General features: G+C 37.3%; 1 protein-coding gene across 1 annotated transcript in view; it reads right to left on the bottom strand.

Annotated features, from left to right (window-relative positions):
- DIAPH2 (diaphanous related formin 2) overlaps nucleotides 1-26,461 on the bottom strand; it is an 868,850-nt gene that overhangs the window by 794,568 nt on the left and 47,821 nt on the right. Inside the window, exons 2-4 of the mRNA XM_031944530.1 lie at nucleotides 18,635-18,667; nucleotides 15,494-15,670; nucleotides 451-555 (exon numbers count right to left, since the gene is read on the bottom strand). Of these exons, the coding sequence (XP_031800390.1) occupies nucleotides 451-555; nucleotides 15,494-15,670; nucleotides 18,635-18,667 (315 nt within the window). The remainder of the gene's footprint in view (nucleotides 1-450; nucleotides 556-15,493; nucleotides 15,671-18,634; nucleotides 18,668-26,461) is intronic.

Here is a 26,461-nt window from a genome sequence, read left to right as displayed (position 1 = left end):
GTCTGTTACAGATTGGGGACCAGCGTACTACCCCTATAATCTAGAGCACTAATCATTTCCCCAAAGATGGAATTATTTTTAACAAATAAGAAGCACATTTGACTTGAAAAAGACATCTGTGCTTTTCAGGGTGCTCTAATCCAGTCTTACCATACAAACTCCAATCCAAAACTCCCTCCCAACTACCCCCAAATCTTTCTCCCTGGTTCTTAATTTTTTTTTAAATGTCTCACTTCAGATTAACAGGTAGTTGTGATATATGCAATAAATTCTAATGAATTTAATATCTGCAGTCGAGGGCATTTTAAAGTATATAATATAAGCAAAATGTTATGGTTCTTTTTACTTTCCACATAGCCAAGCAGGGTAAATTGATACAGAAATAGGAAGATTTATAATTAAGAGCAGAAGCAAAGGAGGCCAAGTTCATCCACTGGTGTGGCTACTTACCGATTTGGCAGTGGCCGAAATGTACTGGACAACCATTTCATGCTTTGTGCCAAAATCTTTATCTCGCAGAGGAGCTTTTCTTTCTTCATTTAGATTCATGTCTTCCTAATAAGACAGAGAACATACACTGTCAGAATTATTGGTCCATTTGCAGAGCCCAAATCAAACCATATAAAGAAGGGCTATCTCATTGTACACAGGTATATGTTTCTATGAAAGGAAGAGTTTCAAATTTCATTAGCATGTTCCCACTCCCTACAGATCTCTTTTATCCTTAAAGACCACCAAGAATCACGTACCGTCCTGAGCAAAGCTACTCACTTTGTAACGAAAAGAGATTCTAAAAGCCTCTTCCTGGAGGTTCCTGCTCTTGGCACAGAGCCATTATCAGAACAGACCAATAAGATTTCCAAAGTTACATCTGAATCACAGTCCAGAAGAGATCTGTTCTAGTGGACTAGTTCCAGATGACTGATACTAAAATCAAGTTCCTTCCTCTCTCTGCTAAGAAATGGTGAACTGGAGGCATAAAATATTACAAATTCTATCAGTAATAATCACTGTATTATTAAACAGTTTTATTGTAAAATATTTGGAAGGAAGCATATTATGGAAATAATAGAATTCACATATCTCTGGCACTTTGCAAACATTATTTCATTTTATCCTCACAAAATCCAATGAGTGCTTTTAGCCCCATCTTCAATGAAAACTGAAACCCAGAGAGGTTGTCATTTGCCAAGAATAACACAAGTGAGATAGGAAATGCTGAGGTAGGATTCCAACTCAGGCCTTCAGGATTCTGAGAAAGTATTCTCTCCCTGTGCCGGAGGACTGTTGGGTATGCAACTGAGAAAGAGGGAGTGTGTTGATTAAGAAGTGATAGATATACCAACAAAATATTTTTTAAGGTAAAACTGGAGAAAAGATGAAGAAAATATGCTGAAAAAAGAAAAAAAAAATCCACTCAATTAGAAAGTAACCAAAGTATACCACCAAAGCAAGGGAACTCTCTACCTTCCGGGGGCCATAATACCCTACTCTCCTTTGTTTAATGTTATATCACATGCAATCCCCAAAACGAGATTACACGACATTTATTTTAATAAAATTAACTTTAGGATGCATGATATCCCTTCAGGCCACTGGAGACCACCTGATCTGTAATGTGCCCAGGACTGGGAACAGCTAAGATGTATGACACCCTTTAATAGAAATGATTTCTAGCTCTCTGTCCTAGGTCTTCTCTCCCAACACCCATTGTCCTTGGCAAGCCCAAGGTTTCAACTAAATGCTTCTAGTCCAATAGAGAGAGGCCACCACATACAGCAGAAAGCACAGTTAAATTATTTCAAGTCTAAATTCCAGGAATTCTTTCTTACAAGTATGATGGTTTATTTTTAAGATACCACCTCAAAAAGGGCACCATCAAAATCTCTCAACTAACAAAGGAAAACAGGTACTAAGATTAATTTATTCAGTTTTTTAAAGTGTTGCCTAAAATGAAGAAGGTGATTTCCTGATATTAAAAAGAGGAAATGACGTGGCCAAAATGGACTCAATTCTACTCCCTCTAATCCCCTACCTACCTGACAATCGATAACCTCAGTGACTAAGATTATACTGTCCTACTAGCCCAGAATCTACTCCCTCCCATTCTTTGCCTCCTGCCACAAAGTATATGCAACTTTCCTCCACTTTCCAGCAGTTCCCCCTCCACTTCTAGTTATAGAATTATAATTAAATCAACATAGCCTTGTGTAAGAGTGTGTCCATGTACTTCCCCATGACTCCACTCATTAGCTACATGATTTCATAGACAAAAAACCTTTGCCTAGCTACCACACTTCTAAATATGTTGGGTGTCTATTAACATGTAAACATCTGCGGGGAAGGCAGGCCCTGACCTGCTTTCCTATCTACAGCCCCAGCATTTAGTAAGCTTAATGAACACTGTTTCATTCATTTATTGGTTTCCAGTCACTGACTCCCCACCCTCCCCTACTTCTACCTTGGTCCACACAGAGAGCACTTTCTTTTGGAATTCTCCCCTTAATTGTAATTCATGATATAATGTATTTGCTTTTATGTTTTATCATGAGTTATGCTGGAGTCAGCTCAAACTGGCTCATGGGAGGTGACATATTTTTCAGGCCACAGAGATCATTAAACCCTAAAAATCAGGGTCTTGATTTATAGTTTTGTTGATTGTCTAGGCCAAAGAAAACAATGGGAGAAAATGTTAATAACAGATTCAATCTAAAAGTCTGTTAGGAGTATACTGTTCCCCCAGAAAGCCAACTGTTAAACATTTACCAGCATACAACTGCTCTTATTCCTCAACTGAGGTAAGTTAGACTTCATTCTGTCTAAACTTCCTCTATATCCAAAAACCATCTGCATGCCATAAATACATAGATGAACTTCTGTTGAATAAATGAATGAACTTATACTATATCTTCACATAAATTCTAATATAAAAGTTTTCAATTTTGGATGAAGGGTACTTAACACAAGAAGAGAAAAATATACAATTCCTTTTGTTTGGATTATCTCAAAGTGTTTGACAAGCATGAGGAAATTCTGCTTTATGACTCTAATTTGCTAAGCGATAGGGAGAGGTAAAATGCAGATAAACATCTAAGAAAAGTCATTAACCCTTCTGGGCCCTAGAAACCACTGTCATTGTTCAGTTATGTCCAACTCTTCAAGATCCCATTTGGGTTTTTTCTTGGCAAAGATACTGTAGTGATTGGTCATTTCATTCTCCAGGTTCTTTTACTGATGAGGAAACTGAGGCAAACAAGGTGAAGTGACCAAAGCAAGTAAGAGTCCAAGGCTGCATTTGAACTCAGGAAGAGGAGTCTTCCTGACTCCAGGATAGGTGTTCTGTGCACCATGACGCCCCCTAGCTGTTCTATCTGAAAAACTGGAACACTCCTAATTCTGCTTTCACAGAAGTGAATTAAGCCCCTGCCAGTTTGAAGATCAAAGAAATATAGTTTTATCATCGATCTACTGATCAAATTATATTGATCCACAAATTCTTCTGAAAAAATTTTTGATAGGGTCAGAAATTTAGAGAAGGAAGGAACCTCAGTGGTGCCATACTTCCATACTACAGATGGGACAACTGAGACCCAATGAGAGTGAATTGTCCAGAGTCCCCCAGAGCTCAAAATTGGAAGCTGGGACTTTTACCTTCAATCCAAAGCTCTTAGCACTTTATTTCTACCAAATATTCCCCCAGTCTAATAATACTAAGCAGACTTTTTCCATTAGTCAATGCTTCTGATATTTAATTCCAAATATATAATGTAAAAATGAAACTGATGATGGCATATTTAAAAAACAATCATTCATTGTGTTTTTAAATTATTATATAATTCTGAACTTAACTAAGAAGATGGTGGTTCAACCACATAGGTGGTTGAATAGAAAAAGAAGAAAACAAGGCTCTCTACTTTGGAAAAATATGTAGTAAACTCAAGCTATAGTTTTCAAAGCTAGCCTAGTCTCTTAAGTCTTTCTGCTGGAAATTGAATGGATGCCCATCAATTGGAGAATGGCTGAATAAATTGTGGTATATGAATGTTATGGAATATTATTGTTCTCTAAGAAATGGCCAGCAGGACGATTTCAGAAAGGCCTGGAGAGACTTACATGAACTGATGCTGAGTGAAATGAGCAGGACCAGGAGATCATTACATACTTCAACAACACTGTATGATGATCAGTTCTGATGGACATGGCCATTTCCAGCAATGAGATGAACCAAATCAGTTCCAATAGAGTAATAATGAACTGAACAAGCTACACCCAGGGAAAGAACTCTGGGAGATGACTATGAACCACTACGTAAAATTTTTTTATCCGCCTGCATTTCTGATTTCCTTCACAGGCTAATTGTACACTATTTCATAGTCCGATTCTTTTTGTACGGCAAAATAACTGTTTGGACATGTATACATATATTGTATTTAATTTATACTTTAACATATTTAACATGTATTGCTCAACCTGCCATCTAGGAGAGGGAGTGGGGGGAAGGAGGAAAAACTTGGAACAAAAGGTTTGGCAATTGTCAATGCTGTAAAATTACCCATGCATATATCTTGTAAATAAAAAGCTATTTAAAAAAAAGAGTCTTTCTGACCCTCAGTCTGGCTTCTTCTGTAGATTTTTTAAGAGGATGTTCTCTTTTTCTTCTTTTTGTTTTTGCTATCCTTACCCTAGTCAATCTCTCCTTCCCACCTAATACCAATGGATTAAAAAGAAAAAGAGATCCTTCACAAAGCAACTTGCTGCAATGACTTTTCCCCTCAGTGACCTGTTTCCCTTCTAATATTTAACTGGATTGGTTTTGTTTTTCCAGGAACTTTTTAATTTTATGTAATCAAAAACTGCCCTTTTCTACCCCTCTTCTTTCCTTTTCTTCCCCTGCCCCACAAATTAGAGAAGAAAATGGTCTATAACAGTAGTACCTGAGTCCTCTAAAGCAATGGTGCCAAACTTAAATAGAAACAAAGGTGACTAAACCATACAAAAGGATCCCTGCAGGAATACTGACTCAGAAAACCACATATTAGTATTATCTATGTTTTATTGTATTTTAATTTTGTTTTGTTAAGTATTTCCCAATTAATTTTAATCTCGTTCAGGCTGTGCTCAGGAGTATGGTAGGCAGTATATGGCTAGCCACTGAGCAACCTGCTTTAACCACAGCCCTAAAATAAAATTCTAACGGGCTTCAGAAGGTTCAAACAATTTTCTCTGCCCATTATGTAGCAATATGGATCAATGTTCATCTTACTAATAATCTATCAAACTGATTATCAATCCAATCTGGTCATCTGGTACTACAAACTACTAGAAATATTTTGGCAAAATAAATTTGTCACCTCTTATGAAAAATAAAATTTTTGCTCTTCAGTGGGTTCTATCAAATGCCATTCATATGCAATAATATTTAGCAAGTTTTCATGTAAATACCAATGTTAGCTCTGACATTTTTTATTACTGCCCACTGAGTTTATATAGCAAAGGGAAATGATTCGGCTAAGCAGCCAAAGAATTTCATTTTCTTTCTTCCTTTGTTTCCCCACCTTCCTTTTAAACCTGCCAAAGAGGCAAAAGCACAGAGGACATGAATGGGTTTTCCCCAGCACGTTAGTACTAATACAAGTGTTTGGAATGGAAAAAATATTCAAGCCACTCTTAGAAGGAAATAAAGCCATCCCTTAACTTTTCACAGATGGCCCAAGTCAGAGAACTACATAGTTAAAAAAGAAGTATTGATCGATCTCGTTCAAAGGTACCCTCTCCAAGAGCTCACTTTTTAAGCAAGTATCACTTCAAGATACAATGAACTATGGCCTGTGTTCATAAATGAGTGCTATAAGCAATCAAACTAGTTCAGTCTAACTAGTCACTAACTAGGAAATATGAAGTGGGTAAAGAATGTCAAAAGTCTAGAGCCATGGATGCAGCACGGTGGATAATCAATCAACAAGCATTTTTGAACTATCAGGTACCACGGAGTGTATTTAAGCCCAGAGTGTGCAAATAGCAGTCTCTGTCCTCGAGTAGATTATATTCTAAGGGATGATAAAACAGTGGATAATAAAGCTAGTTTAAAGAAATCTTGTTAACTTACCCTACACCAAAGAAAATCTTCCCAAAGACATTGAAAAATAAAAACGGAAAGACCAGAAGCAATAGAAGAATGGAAAAGACATAGAAGAACAATTTCAATGAACTTTTTTTCCAACAGAGATAGTAAAACTACAATCTGGATCCTCAAGCCTCATCTGGATCTGAGTTACTTACAGAAGAGGTAGAAATGGCACAAAAGAAAACAAACACGAAAAAACCAGTCCTCTGAGATCAAGTATATAGAGAAGAAGCCCATTCAGAAGGCAGGACAAATGTGAGGAGACTGAAGGACCAATATACAAATTCTCTGCTCGGGGGTCAGAAGAAAAATTGTCAAACTTTATTAATAGCTTCAAAAACTGACAGAACATCAATAATTAATTACCTATAAACTCTTCCATATGTACAAAATCTTTATGTTGTCATCTATTTATTAATTGAAGGCATCTTCAAAAAGGGTATTAACTTGGAACAAGGAGCCTTTTACAAACAATATCCAACAATGGACTACATTATTATCATCTCACAAATGACTGAAAGTTATAGAAATATAAGATTCCCACAGTACTTGTTGTTTATTGATTACAAAAAAGCATTTGACTTGGTGGAACAAGATGTGCCTTCAGACTCTTTTACAAGCTATTTGCCATCTGAATATCAAGATCATTTTTGCTTCTATAAAGGATGTAACAACACAAACGATCCTATTCAATGACACTCTGATAATAAACATCAGGAGGGATAGAAAAAAAAAATGGAAGCTGTATGCTCACCAAAAATAGTCACCATTGTGCTGGAGGAGGTTCAGCATAGAGGCTGGGTTGAAGAGGGATTTCCTGTGACTAGTCCTGTTTGTGGATGACATTGTGTTGATTTCTTGGATGGGTAATATAGAGGAACAATGAGCTAAGTCCAGAGTTGAAACAGAGGAGAAGAGCTGCCTGGATTGGTTTCAGAAAATTACAAAGCACTTTACTAAACCCAATTCTCCCATATCAGCAAAGGTCTAACATTTCAATACAAATATTTCATTGGTATTTCACTTCTGCATGGCTGTGATACCTGAAAGAACAGTGTCTCTGAAGAACTAAAAATGAATATCCCTTAGAAGAAAAGGGATATGGTGGATTTAAACAAGCTACAACAAATAACCAACAAGGAAGTCTGCAGAATAAGAGTAACAGATGTGATCAAAGAATTGTATGACAAATGAAACGTAGGCTGGTCATCTAGTGAGAGTAAAGGATGAAGGAGTGGACAATCAGATTGTCCCACTAGTACTCTGGTGATATTAGTAGAAAGCTAGTAGAACTAGCTTTATTATCCACTGTTTTATCATCCCTCTGGAATGCTGGGAGAATGCAAGAAAAGATACCAGCATATTAGATGGACCCTTTCTGACAAACTCTTGGGAGGACATGGTCAAAAGCTTCACGGGATAGGAGAATATAAATGAGTAGAGAGCTACGTCATTGGAGGAAATTCTAGAATTGATAAAATCACAGATGAATTTGAACATCTTCTTCATCAAGTAATCTTATTATACTTTCCAGTGAATTTGGCATTCAGAATAAGTAAAATAAGTGTTAGACGATATCTAATCAAACTAGAGTCAAAAGTGACAGCAGAGAAACAGAAGAAATAGTCAAAAAAAATTTAAATGATACTGATTTGTGCTAAGACCTCAATTAACAGGAGCCAATTTACTTGGCTCTTTCAAATAACTGGAATTACTCTGCACTCTATTCACAATAAGAGAGCCAATGACAAGTAAACAAATGGTAAAAGAGATTTAGTAAAAAATACAAACATTATATTATGTAGTCACTGCAGATTTAGGCTAATCTGCCATCCCTTCCACAACTAAAGCCCTGAAAAATGAGACTTGATATTCGTAATTGTGACCCCAAGGCATTGCAAGATTCCCGTGGGAAGATTCGATTATGTTCAGTATATTGTGCTTAATTTCTTGTGAAAGATTTTCAATGTGGTTAGAAATTTAAAGGATTTTTCTGGTTAACCCTGAGTTAACCAGAAATGTGTTCATCCAAACTACACTATCCCCCTTTACCCAACATTTCAGTTGGTTGAGCCTTTACTCCTTACTCTGATATTGCCAATAAAATAATTTATCCAACATATCATATAATGTAGCTATTCATAATTGGATAATGATATCTTTATACAAATTTTGAGCCATATTTCAGCCCTGGGACATGTCTCAGATCTCAGATCTCAAATATTAATTTACTATTTAGACTAAAGGGTCTCACAGTATAAAGTCCTTCCAAATTTATAAAACCTTATAAATTATTAGGATACAAAAAGGAGTCCCAGAAAGAGAACACAAAGTCACCATAACTCAGATGTTACATGGACATCTTTCCCATAGTTTGCACAAGCAAGGAATCCAGTAAGAGTGAAATGAAAATAATTTCATACTTCTCAATTTGGTTAAGGAATTCACATTCCTTCCCAATCAACTGGGTTAATGACATTTTAAGTTTTCCATTACTAAGCTGATGGCCTCTCTTTTCTACAGGCATACCAGGATGGGGAAAAAACATCACCGGCAACTCAATTATCAATGGCAAATATTTAATCCCAGGCTGAGTTTCCGTTGCCACCCAGCACACCTCTGAGTAGCCTTTTCCTGTTAGACTTTCTGCATTCAGAGAAATCATAATAATTATAGTTTTCATTTAAGCAAAATCATAGTCATTGAAACTAGGTATTCTGTTACTCAAAAAAAAAATCATGTGGCCTTCTTCTAAGTCAGGTATAAATGATTTTTATCTGTCAGTTATTGTGAATTTTATGTGTAACTGCACTGCCTATTATCTATATATCTAGTTTAAATTATATAGTGTGAGCACACAAGTTTGGAGCAATGTAAAGCCCAATAAGTTAGATACTAAGAAAGGCACTAAATCCAAGATTTTAAAAAACATATTACATATAAAGATCTTGTCTGTGATTAATAGTTCTGTAAGATTACGATTCAACATATTATGGGGGCAGGGGGAAGCTAGCTTGCATTTGAATTTTTACAAGATAGTTCTAGCCATTATCGGTTTTGATTATATTTCAACTAAAGGTTCACCAGAAAGTATATGATTTTCTACACTGAAGGCAAGTGCATGCTGACCTCCCCAGAACAGAAATTCCTAGAAAACTGGTTGTTAACATACACCAAAGCATCTTATCCTTTGATTTCCATTTTAAAATTAGAAATATATTGCCATAGGGGCAAAAAGGTAAGACCCAAGATTTAATTTTTTTTTAAATATCACAATCACAAATGTAGCAGGCAAACCATTTAAAAATCACACATTTTCTGACAGAACATTGGCAGTATTTTTCAAGTCATAAAACACACCCAAAAAATGTTGAAATGGAAAGGTAAAAACTCTGCAATTCCAAAGACTGTATGGATATGGAGAATGGGAAAGTTGAGGAGGGCAGGGAGGGTGTTACCACACTTATGCCTATGCTTTAGAAAAATCCACTTGACATCTAAGTGGCAGATGGATTAGAAATGGAGAACTATACGGCAATAGGTGATGAGGGCCTCTGTGGCCACATGAGTAGAGAGAAGGGGAAGTATGAGATAGATGTTGTAAAGGTAGAAACGATGTCATCTGGCAATTCCAAAGACTAACTTCTCTAGGTACTGAATCCATGAGGGAAACCTACTTTATGAGCTGCTTGACCATTTAAATTTTTTTAAAATAAGAATTGCTTTTTATTTTTCAAAATACATGCAAAGACAGGTTTTAATATTCATCCTTGAAAAATCTTGTTTTCCAATTTTTTCTCCCTCCTTCCCTTTTCATCCCTCCTCTGGACAGCAAGTAATCTAATATAATGACCCTTTAAATTCACTTAAAAAAACACAGCATGGCAAAATGACTGTATGGATATGTATACATATATTGTATTTAACATATACTTTAACATATTTAACATGTATTGGTCTACCTGCCATCTGGGGGAGGAGGTGGGGGGGAGGAGGAGAAAAATTAGAACAAAAGGTTTGGCAATTGTCAATGCTGAAAAATTACCCAGGCATATATCTTGTAAATAAAAAGCTATAATAATAATAAAAAAAACATAGACCTTTAAAAACCCTATCAGTCTCTTTGTAATCTGTTATTAATAGGTTTATATTAATTATTTTTATGCTAAAATCACTACCGTTTAAAGAAGCACATGAAGAATCATTAAAAGAGCTGTTTCTATAGTTAGTTATGTCTATAAGTGAAGAGTGATACATAATAGGAAAATAGTGTACAACTGTGTACAAGGGATAAGCCAAGAAAGACATCTACTTGAGGAGAGAGAAAATGCATTTGGAAATGACAAATGAAGGGCCCATGAGTTTCTTGGGTGAATGCTGAACTGAGCTCACCTTATGACATCAGATCTGCTACATCCAACCTACCCTCTTCCATCCATTTAGGAGCCAAGTTTTCTCTGTTCATAGTGACAAACCACGCAATTATCTAGGCCAACTGGGAAAAAAGCTCATCAGCTACCATTGTAGGTAGCACTGAAGGTCATTCAAAAGTCTCCAAATCTAATGATCCATCAATTAATGAACCAATAAACATTGCTGAAGCAACTGTCATGGATCATGCATTCTGCTGGGTGGGCACTGGGGATACAGAGACAAAAATTAAACAAAACAGGCCCAGAATCGGTAGCCTTATATCCTGCACAGGGAAGCAACATGTATTTATAAATATACATAAAAGAAATACAAAGTAATAGGGAGGGTAGGAGAGGTCAGAGCTGCTGGGGAGGAGAATTAGGACAAGTCTCATGTTTAAGCTGAATCTGGAAGGAAACAAAAGATTCTAAAAAGAGAGAAATGAGAGAAAAGGCCGTTCCACTGACACAGGACAACAGTGCAAATGCATGGAGGTGGGAAGTGGGGTCTGGTCGAAGAGGAACTGTATCAGGCCCAATGTGGCTAGAGTACAGAACGCAGGTTGAACATTAACAGGTAAACATGGAGTGAAGGCAGATCAGGGCCAAGTAGTGAAGAGCTTTCTAAATCAGACACATTTGATTCAAAAGGCAGCAGAGAGTCACTGGTGTGTGAGTAAAGAGTAGAGAGTGATATGGTCAGAGATGAGATTTAGAAAAATCATCACAGCTGCTGAGGAGAGAATGGACTGGAGAAGGGATAAATTTGAGACAGAGAAATCTGGACGAAGAGTTTACTGCAATAATCCTGACACTAGGCAATGAAGGCTTGAATAAGGGTGGGAGTCATGTAATAGAAGGGGGTGGAAAGAAGAAATGTTTTGGCGGTAAAAACATCAAGCCTTGCCAAGCAGTCTGGCTATGATGAATGAGGAGACAAGGAACATACTAAGCTTTCCGATTTAGGTGACCGGAAAGATGGCGGTGCCCTCAATTGAAATAAGTAGAGATGACTGGAAGACAGGTAGATTGTGGTAGAAAAGATGAGTTCCATTTTGGACAGATTGAGCTACAGGTACCTACAGGACAGCCAGTTTGAAAAGTACAAAAGGCAGTTGGAGAAGCATAACTAGAATTCAGGAGAAAGAAGACTAGCTAGAGACAGATGGATTCAAAGACAGAGAGACTGAATTAAGGTCATTAAATCCATAGAAATAGCTGAAGTCACCAAATGAGATTATGTAAAGACAACAAAATGAGAGTCTGAGGACCGGAGAACTAGACCGAGCAGAGATCTTTGAGGCCCTCCAGGTCATGCTCTTTGATGGCAAACAAGGTGAGTGAAGCTGAGAGAGGCGAAGCAATGTGCTCAGGCTCCTATGGCCACTCAGCCAGTCCCCAAGTTCCAGGCACCATGCTGAGCACAAAGCATCCAAAGGAGATCCTGCCCTTCCTGTCTTCACAAAGGGGACATTCTAATGGGGGCGACAACATGTAAATAGTTCGGTATATACAATACAGAGATAGGCTAGATGGAAAGTAAATATGGGAAAGGAAGGCCTTAGTAGCTGGGGAAATGAATAAAAAAGCCTAAATTTGGAGCTGAGTCTTAAATGAAAGACAGAACAGAGCTGAGGGAGCAGTATTCCAGGCAAAAGGCTACAAGCTGAGGGATGGAGTACTAGGAACTGTCAATAGGCCTGCTGAGTCATATCAGAGAATGTGTGGAAACAAGCAGAGAGAACGAGACGGGAAAATCAGGAAGGGGCCGAGGAGAGAAAAGTTTTAAATGAGAAACAGAGACCAATATATTTGATCCTGGAGGTTAACAGGAAACAAATGGACTTCATGGATATGGAGAATGGGAAAGTTGAGGAGGGCAGGGAGGGTGTTACCACACTTATGCCTATGCTTTAGAAAAATCCACTTGACATCTAAGTGGCAGATGGATTAGAAATGGAGAACTATACGGCAATAGGTGATGAGGGCCTCTGTGGCCACATGAGTAGAGAGAAGGGGAAGTATGAGATAGATGTTGTAAAGGTAGAAACGATGTCATCTGGCAACAATAGATATCTGGGGTGAGAGCACACTGATGAGGAGGATACCAAAACTGGGACACAAAATAGCTGAGAGAATGGTACCTGACGTTAAGCAAAGTTCCGAAGACAGACTGGTTTGGCAGGAAAGATAATGAGCTCCTTTAGGCCTGATGAGTATTCCAACCATAATCTGAACACAGATCTTTCCGACTTCAGTTTTGGCAATCCATAAACTCTACTACACTGTCCCAGTCTAGAGATGGTGGATAAATGAAAAGTACTATTCCTGGCTGCCAAAAATCAAGTCATCACAGATACCTCCAGCTGGAAGGAACTCAGAGGTAATCCAACCTCTTATTTTACAAATAAGCAAACTGAGAGCCATCAAGGTTATGACTTGCTCAAGTTGACAAAAGCATCAAACAAGATGAAAGAGGCACGACAGTTGTTCAGTCGTGTCTGACTCTTCATGACCCCACCTGGGATTTTCTTGGCAGAGACCCTGGAGGGATCTGTCATTTCCTTCTCCACCTCATTTTACAGATGAAGATCTGAGGCAAATGGGTAGAGTGACTTTGTCAGAGTCACAAAGCTAGGAAGTATCTGAGACTGGATTTGAATTCACAAAGACTCAATCTTTCCGATTCCAAGCACAGCTAGCGGCCAGTTGGATGGTGCAGTGGATGGAGCGCTAGACCTGGGATCAGAAAGACTTGAGTTCAAATTCAGGATTTTTGCCAAGAAATGCCCATATGGGGTTGTGAAGAAGCATGATTAGGCAACAGTTTTTTCTAAAAAGAATGAATGGCATTGTGCATAGTAGACAGCAAGGAGTTAAGAAGAGACAACTTCTAATTTGGCTTTTGAAATTCCTAGAGGTGTGACCCTGGGCAAGTCATTTAGCAAGTCATTTAAATATTCACTAAGTGTTCATCTATAAAATAGAGATAATAACAGCACCTACCTCACAGAGATGTTTTTAGGATTAAATGAGATATTAAAAAAAAAAACACTTAACACAGTACCTGGCACACTAGTAGGCACTATATAAATGATAATTCCTCTTCTTTCCTTTCCTTAGAGGACCAAAAGCTCAAAGAGTCAGCAATATGACATGGGAGCCAAAAAAAATGAACCAAACCGAAACAAGCGTGGGCTTCAGTGGCCGACTAGAGGAAGTCACGGGTACTTATAGAATATCATTTAAAATTTATGCAGAAAATAAATACAAAATAATGGGGAAGGTGGGCTTGTAAGTGTAATCTTGGGGTACATTGGGAAAGATACGATTGCCAGAAATAGGAGGTGCCTGCCCTTCCATTCTCTGCCCTTGCCAGATTTCATCTGCTGTACTGTGTGAAGGTCTGGGGGCCACAATTTCAGAAGGAGCTGGAGGGAATCCAAGTAGGAAATCATGATGGTAAAGGGCCTCAAGTCTTGTATACATGAGAAGCAGCTAAAATAAATGTGGAGGTTTAGCCAGAATTAGAGAGGACTCAGCTGACTTCCTGTATTTATAGGACCGAAGGCACAACAGGAGCATTTTAAGCTCACTGTCAGGAAACATTTCCTCAACACAGGTGACCCAAAGGGGAACTGGGAGGCTGCCTCCTAAGGTGGTAGATTCAAGTCTTCACACAACAGCTGGATCAATGACATCCTGACAGGTATATTATGGTGAGGGTTCCTTTTGGGTACAGGTTGCACCAGATGACCTCTGAAATCCTTTCCATCTCTCAGACTCCATGATTCTGGGCAGTCAAAGCTGCTAGATAAAGCTTGGCTTGTACTTGCCTACTAGATCCCACAGCAAGTAAACAAAAGATTACACACAAGTTAATTCAACCTTCAGAGATGGTGAAAGCTTAGATAAAAGAATCAAAGAATCCTCCCATATGCCAATAGTAGGTTGATTATTAGGCTCACACTGAGAACATGTTTGCTAAGTCTGGAGCATTGTCTGGGCAAGAAAGAAGACAGATAGGAACTAGAGAGCATAAGGTTAAACATAACTGATCAAACGGAGCAAATATACAAAAGTAAAGAAAAAGAACAAGGGCTCAAGCCTTCCGAGTCTCATTTCTGTTGTAAATAGTTTTCTGGGCACATGTTTTTGTAACTCCAGCCTTCCCCATCTCCCAAAGCCCTGAATATTGGAGTCCCACGCCGCTCCTGTTCTTGGCTTCTCAGTCTATCCAGTGTCGGCATTCTCCAGCCAAACAGTCCCAGTACCAAAGAGGAAGAGAATGACCTGACATAGCTTTCCCTCACTTCCTCACCCCAATGAGCAAAGTTCCTGGACCTGTCTTGTATATTATAGCTAAAGGCTGCGCTTCTGAAACTCAAGGTACAAGAACGCCACAGGGAATATTGTAATGGCCACGTGTGTGGACAAAACATTGTCCCCACTGGACAGCCAGCTCCTTGAGAACAGGAACTGTTTTGTTTGTTTATTCTTTCTTTGTAACCTCAGCACTTAGTATGCTTCCTGACACATAGGAGAAGCTTGATAAATGCTCGATTGATTGACTGTTCCACATTGTCTCAGACTACTAATAATGTCAACAAAAAAGGCAAATGGCCAGTGGTGAGCCCGACAAACAGCTGGAACTGTCAAAAATAGGGGCAAGGAAAAAAGGGAGAGAGGATTAAAAGAAGGTACTTTAACAATGAATACCCAATAGATATGATCCAGCTACCAAATAAAACAACCCACTCACTTCAAAAGATAAGGGGTAGAAAATAAGTAACTTACATAGTACCTACTAGATGGCCCCCAAGGTCCTGTCCTTCCCTCCCTCCCTTCTTCCTTCCCCCCCCCCTTCTCTCTCCCTCTCTCTCTCTCACACACACACACACACACAGGCACACACATCAATTTACATATTTACATCAAAACAAAGGGTATGACTTACCATCATTTTTTCAAAAAGATCCAGCACTTCCTTTTCAGACAAATTCAGGGATCGCTCCTCATATAATGGCTGTGCTGCTGGAAACTCGGTCATGGCAACTTGAGAGTCAATGGGGTGCTGAATAAGAGGTTTCTCTTTCTTGACTCCAGATTTTCTAAAACTTGTGATTCGGTCTCGCTGCAAAAAGGAAGGAGAAAAAGCTCTAAGAAAGAGTTCAAGAAACACTAAGAAATAAAGCATCCATACACATCAAACATGTCACAAGTATGACAAAACATTATTTTAAGCTGCAAACTCTAATGAGAGAGTGTACTGTTTTGAAACTTGAAAGTAGTTCCTCAAGTGAGATTTGTAGGGCTAAGCACAAGTCCCCCCTCAAACGTTTCCTCCTTCCCCAATGCCCAAAAAGGACATTCCACATCTCCTCAGCACAAAAATGACAACAGCCAAGCTCCAAGCTTTGGATACATATATGTGGAAAACAAAAGGCCTTGCTTCTAAAAAAAGGGTTTCATAATCCAATTATAGGAAATTGGACAGCAAGGATTCCTTCCTCCTAAGGACTAGGAGATATTTTCACGGCTAAAATGTCAGTGAGGATGACAGTCCATAGGAAGAGCCAAAATCTGGGGTGGCAGTTACTTTCAGTAAGGAAAATTTTAAAAGGCTATTTTGTTGTATATTAAATAACAGTTGAGCAGGAAAGCAAAAGATAATATCTTATTTCTACATGGCCACTTTTCTGAGGCCCGCAGTATTAAAGACAACCAAATCTTGAGGCACTGTATCACAGCACAATCTCTATTAAATAGTTTGCAGTTTCACAGAAAAAAAGTTAATTGCTTAAGTTGTGTTTAAAAACAATTCCAATTTTCGTAATCTGAAAAAGGTATTAGACAGCATATAATTAGTCATGTCCATAAAACTGAATACCGTTCAGTTTTATTCTGGTTTCCTTGTTATTAAGCAGCACATGCATACCTCCAACATTTAGATGAAGAAGTCCAAGCATTCCATTCCCAACAACAAGGATGGGTTCCAGCCCATCCATGCTGATATCACCTCCCCATCTACTAGTGGTTTACCCACAATCCTGTCGCTTTGACATTGCCAAAAAGAAACATGGATGTTATGACCAAAACCTTCAACCCTCATGAAAGAGTAAATGACATTATTTTAATCATCCAAAAAACAATTTCATGAAAAAAGGTGTTTGGAAAGTAGCATAAATTATACATAAGCATAAAGCATCTTATTTAGGGTTACCAAAATACCATCTGACTCTGGGTGGGACACATAAGATAGAACAGAATTCTAAAATTGAAGACCTGGAAACAAGCTTGCAAGCCTGTTCAACCCTCCCCTCACCCCCGATTTTAATGATCAGGAATCTATGGCAGAACCAAAACCGGAAGCCAAGATTTCTGCCATTGCCAAGCCCCATGCTAGTTAGCTAGTAAGCTACATGTATATATGTCTACACACCCATAACATATGCATACATACACATACATAAATCTATATTCACATATGTATATATGGGTGTATATATACACATGTGTGTATGTGTATACATAATATGGTAGTTCAAGTTCCCATGGATCTAGGATTTTTAAAACTGAGTTTATAGAGAGAAATTTTCCATACAAAAAACTGAAGCAACCCTAAATAAGGCATGCAATGTATCGAACATATATGTTATAGTTCAGAGTACACAAGGTTATTATGGACATTAAAACATCTGTGTATGTAGGAAATTGATCAATATGGCATGGTCTTTCTCCCATTAGTCCACATATTAGCTAATAAAAAATTTAAATAAGATCATAGACTGAGTGGCTCTGAAGCCAAGGGGCCCATAGAGAGATTTTAGAAGGACTATGAACTTGAACTGGAAAAAAGAAATACCTTTATTTTGACTAGGTTCTAAATGAAATTTAGCATTTTCTTCAATCATTTGAAAAAATCTTATTCTGCGCAGGGATCTTTGGGCTTTCCCCAGAATGACCACTTTCTGCCCAAGTGTCCAGATGACCCAACAATGATGAAGAAGCCCTGGATTAGCAATCAATGGGCCCAGTCTAAGCTGGGCAGGTAGGGTGAGACAATGGGAAGAGAGCTTTATTTGGAGTCAGAGGGCTGATGTTAAACCTCTCATTTACATGACCTTCACTGACTCACTGAACCTCTTCTGGGTCTCAGAGAGTAGGATTAGATGACTTCTAAAGTTCCTTTCAGTTCAGTCTATTATCTATTCATTTTACAGATAAGGAAATTGAGGCTGGAGGAAATTAAGTTGACCAAAGCAACAAAGGGATTTACCACTAGAGATGACATTTGAGCCCAGTTAAGTGCCCTTTCCATTATATACCATGCTGCCATGAAAGCACACATGTAAAAATCATGGTACTAGGGCTCTTCAACCATTTATTGTTCCCTAAGTTTTAAATCTCTTCTTTTTGTCTTGAATTCCTAAAAAAATTTTGCCCATATATTTCCAAAGGGAAATGAAATTAAGCAAAACAACATCAATATGTTTAAAGAACCAGTAATAATTCTACACTATTATATGTAGATAATTTCTAAATAAAAAAGGTTTTATTTAATATGTATAAATTGAATTGGTCAGAAAGCAAATGATAGATTTAAATTTTGTATCAGTAACCGTTTCCATTAAGATTGGTGATGATGGTATCCAATTACTCCTGAACAATTTTATCTTTTTTTCTTGCTTATTATTTGACATGTGATTTTCTTGATTCAATAATTAACCATTGAATGTGAATATCCACCAAAGTACAACTAAAGTACCTCATTACAGCACAGAAGCCAAATGTTTATCAGAAAAGGATGCAATTAGCTTTAAAAGGGTTATATCAGCTTTTAGCAATTGTTGCTGTTGCTAATAAATGTAATGTTTAAAAGATATGTAAAATAAATCCAAGTATAACTGCTCAATACCAACAATAGTGAAGGGGAAAGGGCTTTCCACAAGACAGATATTATATAGTGTATGTATGTAGGTATATATGATGATTTCATATCCTTACGTACATGTCAATGTTTTAATGTCCATATACTTTAGTAAAAAGATAACATGCATTGGCAATCTAACATAACATGCTAACAAGGCCACCTTACCACATCATCGGCCAAAGTTTTTATTTGAATGTTCTATTAAAACCAAAAGGAAACAAAAAAAAAAAAAAAAGAAGAATTACCTGTCAGACATTTTTATGTAACTGGTATACAAATTGCAATATGAAAAAAAATACACAAAACTTTTCTTCATTTATCAAGACATTTCATCTCCAAATGGTAAATTTTGCAAAAACACATCCCAACATGCATGTGCATGCATACGCAAATACGTGCAGCAAAACCCAAAAGAGAATTCACTCAAAGATTCTCTCTTCTTCCCCCTCCCCACTCCAATGTCAAACCCAGTTTGGAATAAAAGTGCTGAATGAGAAGTAATTAAACGTCTGTGGGTTAGGCACTGAGGAAATGTCAGGGTTCCACAGTTTCTGTCATACTGGATCTTAAAAGTCCTTAGAGTGTGTAGCACATGCACATAAATAACTCTAATATGAAATATCCAAGTTCATCAAACAGGTGCCAAGTATTCTAAATTCTAAATTTAGAATCTGGGTTGAATGGGGATGGTGGGAAGAAATCAGGGAGGCCTGGCAAGAGGCTGCTTTTTAAATGGGCTTTAAATTAAGAGGAAACACCCTCCCAGTCCTAGAAAAGGGAGAGGCATTGCAGACATTGATAAGAGGAAAAGGCAGAGGTAAAAAAAAAAAAAAAAAAAAAAAAAAAGGGGGAGGGGGGAAGGGCAGGGAGAACACAAAGGAGAAATAGCCAGTGGATCAGGGTCTCATTCCCACTTGTTTGTTTTTTTGTTTTGTTTTGTTTTTGTTTTTGTTTTTGTTTTGTTTTTTGGCCCCTGACTGGCTCAGAGTAAATGTAAATAGGAATTGTTGCTGTTTGGGCCAAAAACAATGAGATTCTTCTCCTCCCAGACCGATTCCTTTTTATTGTTTTTGTTTGTTTGTTTTGTTTTGTTTTTTAGCTTTTTGGACTGGGTAAAAGAGAACATGCTTTGCTTCATTTCTTACCTAGTCTTAAGGGCATTGCCTCAACCTGAGACCTGGAGAAGACTGCAGCTTAAAAAAAGGCTAAGCTCACCCACTACATCCAGCGCCATCTCCAGTCATCCTGATCTATATTTGGCTGCTAGACCCAGATGGCTCCAGAGGAAGAAGAGGAGCAGGAGACCTTGCACCTCCATCCCTCGCTCAAATCCCATTCACTTGCATGTCATTGCATCACCTCATTGAAGTCATAGTCCTCTTTGAGAATGAAGGACAAACAATGAGGTTGATGGCTAACGTGAATGTAGGTATAGAGGGAGAGAGAAAGCTAGAAAAGTAGGAAACCATCAAATTAATGAGGGCCAAAATTACTAGGCAAAATAGCTCCAGGCCTACCAGTATACATAAATTAATTAAGTCTGGGAGCAATGTGAAGAATAGTTTAGAGATCATGTATCAGGGAGCCACTGCAACAGTCCAGGGAGAAAGTCAATAAGCATTTCTATAGCACCTACTATGCCACAGATAGTTCTGAGTACTTTACAAATGTTGTCTCATCTGATCCTCACAACAATTCTGCAAAGCAGGCTCTATTTTGAAACCCATTTTTATTAGGAAACTAAGGCAAATGGAGATTAAGCTACTTGCTGAGAGACACAGCTAGTGTCTGTGGCCATATCTGAATTCAGATCCTCCTGACTCCAGGACCAGAGCTCTGAGAACAGTGATGCTCCCTGGTTGCTTCATTATATCACATAGACAGCTATGTATCCAAAACACTGTACTAGATTCTGGGAATGCAACAATAAAATAAATCTAAATTTAAAGATCCCATTCAATAACAGATTGGGCATCCTATGTAAATCTGTATATTTGATAAGAAAATGTTTCTTTCCCCACATAGATTTCCCATGCTTGAAAATTTATGACGATAAATGTTGATGTTAATGAATATATTACTTAGCTCTTCCTTTAATAACTGCTTAAAAAGATATAAGCTTTATCTGCCAAGAAAAAAATTATCTTTAAAATTAAAAAGAGATTATTATGGTTTTTTACCCTGATATTAAAGCATACAAATACAATGAATAAGTTTCCATTCATTTATCTAGCACAGGGGAAAGTATTACCACCAACAAAGTATGAGTTAACTCAGTTCTCTCAATATATTAGTCACAAAAATGAGAAACATGTAAAAGCAGATGAAACCAATAATTAAAGAAACCATAAAAGTTGATTTCATAAAAAGCCTGAATTATATTGACTATATTGATTATATCCCCATCTTAAATGTCAAAGAAAAATATTTACTGGATTAAAGAAACAGATTTTCACATATAATGAAATTGCAGAGACAAAAAAGCACATTTTACCAAAAGGTTAATGATTTTATGGTTTTCCATGATAAAAATTGAGAAACAAAGGTGGAATTTGCTCCAAAACTTAACTGCAAAACAAAAAAAGAAGATAGCTTTTGGCCATATCCCTAAATGAAAAGGCATTTATTTGGGAGATATAAAGATAAAAGGCAATATGAGGGTACACTGACCATGTATTATCATTAAAAGTAAAAAACTAGAAACCAATGGTATACTATACGAGCAATCAGACTTGATTAAAAATTTATGATCAACTATATTAATATAAACTCGTACTACATATCATATGAGCATAACTCTAGAATCTCAAACCCTGAAGGATAAGAGAAATGTTGGATTTAGTTATAAACTCCGTTAATGTTCTGATTATAATACAAGAGTCATTCATTACTGAAAGAAAATTAAGTTTTAATTTTCTCAATCAGCCAGAAATTAACAAAAACAGCAAGAAATAAGGAATCAACTCTCTCATGGTTAGTGTTATATGGTAATGCAATGATTTAGAAACAATGCTGAAATTACTCTAGTACTAGGGAAATTGGCCAGCTAAATAGCATATAATTCAAAAAAAAAAAAAACAACTTTCTCCAACTGAAAAGAAAATAAGACATCAGTTTTCTATGCTTTCTTCATCTCTGAGGGGGGAAGGATGCGCTAGACTTATAATTTCACCAAGAATAGGGAGAGTTTCCAGTTGTGTGTGCTCCAGCAAGAAAGAATGGTAACTAACTCATAAGAACTGCTTACAGCATCAAAAGTTTAAATGACTTGCCCAAAGTCACACAGCTAATGATGGAAGTTGAAGGCAGGAATACTGACTCTGAAGGCATCTCTCTAGCCACGATGCTAAACTACCCTCAAATAAGGAAAATAAATAAATAAATGATTTCTACTAAAATAAAGGAATAGGTAATCTACGTTTTAATAAATCTCTTCTGATTTTCCAAAGAAGACTAATCAATTAATTCCTCAAGGAAGACAGTAAGCGAGAGCCAAAAATGTCATTAAAATCAGATTCCTCTCTCCTAAGTCGAGATACAATGCTCACGCTGATCCTTAATAGCCTTATAAAAGAAACTAAACTAAATATTTCACTTATCCAACAACATACTTCACTACAAAAGTAAACATTTTACATAGGCTATACTATAATGTAAAAAGATGCTGCAGGAGCTGAGAAGAGGCCAGAAGACATGAACTGATTACTGAAAGGAGCAGCCAACTAATAAAGGGCTATTTCTTCCCAATGGTTACAAGCAAGAGACTGACTAAAGAGAGACCAAACAGAAACCTAAACCTGGGTACCCAAAAGGGTATAAACAACTACAGAACAGGAAAATGCCTAACAATTTGGTCTCTAAGCAGCAAGTAGAACAAGAGGCAAAAGATCACTATCATCAATAAGACCATCCAGTCCCTTTCAGTCTTTCTCCAGGAAATGATTTCTAAGGACCTAAAGCATCATGAGAACTAAAAAGATTCTCACCACTACACATCTTGCCAGGCCTGCTGTAGTCTTTTAAGGTACAACACACACACACACACACACACACACACACACACACCCCTGTATAGATGTAGGATAGAAATAGGGCAGATCAAGAGTTTAAAAGAATCTCCTGGCCACAATTTAAACTGATGTTTATTGTTGCCCAGTTGTTTCAGTCATGTCCGACTCTTATGGATTCCATTTTCTTGACCAAGATACTTGAATGGTTTGCCATTTTCTTTTCTAGCTCATTTTACATGAGAAAACTTAGGTAAACAGGGTTAAGAGACTTGCCCCATCACAGAGCTACAAAGAGAAGGAGGAGGAAGAGAAATCAACAACAGAAGTAAAGAGTGGATTAAAATGCTATCTGGAAAAGGGATTTGGATTGCTAGACCACAGGTTAAATATTTTAGTATCCTAACCTGGTCAAAGATGAAGAATATTTAAGCAAGGGTGGAAAGAATTTATTTGCCTATTGTCTTCCAAATCTGATTAAAGGGACTATTAAACTGAAGAAGAAAGGAAAGGGAGAGGGGGGAAGCATTTATTAAGTGCCTACTATGCGCCAGGCACTCTGCTAAGCTCTTTACAAATATTATCTCATTGAGCTCACAATGATCTTAGGAAATAGGTATTATTATTATTCCCATTTTACAGATGAGGAAACTGAGGCAGGTTCAGTGACTTGTCTAGAGTCACAAAACTAATATGTATGTAGGGTCATATTTTAAACTCAGTTTTTTTTTGTTTGTTTTTTACTATAAGTACATCCACCGCACTGTCTAATTGTTGAGCTATTAAGAAAATAATTGCTTATTGAAAGTCAACAAGCTAGATACCATAAAAAAGTAATGACGATAAAATAGATTTTTTTTACATTTTTTGTGTCATGAATCCCTTTGGTAATCATAATGAGACCCCTTTTCTGAGCAGTTTTCAAATGCATAAACTCTGGAGCTAAAGGTTTTATGAAAGAGAAAGAACACAAGATCATAGCATCTTGCGAAGCCTTTTCCCTCATCATGCTTTCTATACTGTGCCTATCCTTCTCTTCCTCAAACCAAGCTCCGATGGGGCATCTTCTCTCGCCTCCAATCAAGCCTCTTCTCAGCCACTGCCACAGCATGAGTCTGGCAGCACTGGAATAAGGCCTCAGTGCAGTCCACTCTTTCAAGGGAATCTAATGGAGAGGGGAGGAGACAAAAAATCCAATAGCTTCCAGGAGTAGCAGGGTCGAGTAAAGGGTTTCTTTCAGCTTAGGGGAAACTTAGAAATGTTTGCAGGTTAACAGAAAGGGCCCAGAAATAAAGGGATTGAAGATGCATGAGACTGACGAGTATTGAGGTCATGGAGAGGGAGTGACAGAAACTACTGATAGAGACAGGGCTTAACTTGGGCAGGGAGAAATTCAAACTCTTTTAAGGCTTGAAGGAAGAAGGAATAGAAAGGTGAGGACACTTAGAAGAGTCAAAGAACAGAAGAAAACTGAAGGAGTTAACTATCCAACAGGGGGAATGCATATATCGCTATACCCATTTTAGACACAAGAAAAATGTGCTTCAGGATTGCATGACCCAGCATCACAAGTCTAATAAACAGCAGAGCAAGACTTCAAATCTAGATCTTTGAGCAATGACGGATTCCATTGTGAGGCTCATAAATGGGCATTGGGAACAATTCTAAAAGAGAAGCTCCAGTTTATTGTTGGGGGAGGGGGAAGGAAGGTCTAAAGGGAGGCCATGGCAGCAGCATCGTGGGAGCAGAGGAGGAAAAAATAAGTGTACAGGCTTCCTAAATGACTTTGACAGAGGCAACATTTTCTAGACTGCTTAAATTCAATTCAATCCAACAAGAATCCACTACGCACAAGGTATTATATTAGATACCAGTGACACAAAATAAAAAAATCAGCCACTGCCTCCAAGGAGCTTCCATTCTGTTGGATTTCCTTGTGATACATAATCTGTGATATGAATTCTCTTCCGGCCATAAACAAAATCACTGAAGAGAAAAAAAAGTGAATGGCCTTGTTGCCACCTACAAATCTCAAGGATAGATATGTCCTTAATCCCTTGGATGGTAACAAAGGAAGTGACTTAGAGAATGATGCTGTACTGTCTGTTTTGACAAACAAGGGAAAAATCAATCCCAAAGAATAAAAGACCATAAAGTGGCCTTAATTTCACTGTTGTAGAGTAGGAATTAAATTACCATATAATTCTCATAATAAAGCTGGTGAGATAATCACATCTTCCCTATAACAGCCACTACTTACAACTTCATTTCTATAGAGATTACATATTTGATCAATAATCAAGTATAAAAGAGAGAAGGAAGTTCAGAAACAGACATAGACAAGCAGAACAGTTTAGAACTACCATGTTACATTTGTTACATACTTTTAAAAAAAGCAGTACCTAAGAGATTTCTGATTACATGCATATCATTGTTCTATTCAATAGACTTACTATATATAGAATTGACTGTGTTTGTTGATGTTCAAGTTTATAATAAAGAAAATTTAATAAAATAATAATCAAAGGTGAAGAAGTGTCTCAGGAAAATGCACCCTGCAATACATGGTCCTGTATACACAAACTATTTAGAACATCATTTTTAGTAGAAAAGAATTAGAAATAAAATAGATCTCCACCGATTGGGGAACAGCTAAGCAAGAATATGACAAATACAAAGAAGCATGACAAGACCTATGTAAACTAATGAGGAAAGAAGTAAGCAGAACCAGGAAAACAATAAAATAATGACTGTAATGTAAATGGATAGAACAGCAAAATCAAAACTAAATGCCACAAAATTAGAATTCTTGAACTAGAATGTAAAGATCTAGGAATATACTCCTTTCTTTCCTTCCTTTGCAAAGGTAGGGGACTCCAGAGTGAAAGACTACATGTAATGTCAGACTTTATTTATGTGTTGTTGAATTTTGCTTAGTGATGTGGTTTCCTCTTTTTGTCATTCTTTGTTCTAAGGTCCTGCTTAAGAGGGAGAATGGTACAACAGATTGGCAACTGTAAATAATATGAAAACCAAACATATCGATAAAGATTTTTAAATATAGCAAAGCTTGAGGCAACTAGATGGCATAGTGGACAGAGCACTGGCCCTGGAAACAATCTAGCTTCAGACATTTAACACTTACTAGCTGTGTGACCCTAGGCAAGTCACCTAACCCAATTTCCTAGCCAAAAAAGAAAGAAAAAGAGTAATAATGAATATTTCAAAGCTTGATTTAAAGAAAAAACTGATCCAAAGCAATTACATTTCATGTGTGTCCTACTTCCTTTTAACCATGACTGATTAACTTCAATGGTAACACAGAATAAATCTGAAATATTCAATCAATGTTGCCATGTGAAAGCATACATAATTCAGCCAAAAGTGAATGATTGCATTAAAAGTCCCAGGCGGATGACTTGAAAAGCTATTTAACTCTATTAATAGTTTGCACCATTAGTCTGTAATTGTAGCACTGAGTCAAAAATCTTTGATGTAAACTTTATCATCTTCTCCAAAGTGACTGTATTACATCTACTCAGTTTGCTCAGATTTGTGTGGTGATTCTTACATTTTGCTCCCTTCGGGTTTAACAGATTTTTCAGAGTAACTCCCAAGAGCAAACTACATAAAGCATCAGACTAATTTAAACTCCATTTTTTTTCTGTTGTTTCCTTAAATTATTACAAGTAAACTTCTAGGGTGAGTTGACCTTAAATTTGATACTTCCAGTTTTACCATTTTACTATTCATAACTCTTAACAGCAAGACATCACCTAATTACTTTTGAACTAAGTTCGACTTCCTGATCCTATCTTCTCATTTGACATTACTGCCTGAAAACTGTTCTCAGTGGGTAAACAGAACATGATAAAACTTTCAAGATCTCCAAGGATCTGTGATTTTCTGGTACAAAAAGCAGAAAGAATGGAGTGACTTTTCCGGGATCACCTACCTAATCAATTAGTATCACAAGGTCAGATTT

The sequence above is a fragment of the Sarcophilus harrisii genome, chromosome X (genome assembly GCF_902635505.1).
Source record: "Sarcophilus harrisii chromosome X, mSarHar1.11, whole genome shotgun sequence".
Classification (NCBI taxonomy): domain Eukaryota; kingdom Metazoa; phylum Chordata; class Mammalia; order Dasyuromorphia; family Dasyuridae; genus Sarcophilus; species Sarcophilus harrisii.
This window is presented reverse-complemented; position numbering and strand designations above follow the sequence as displayed.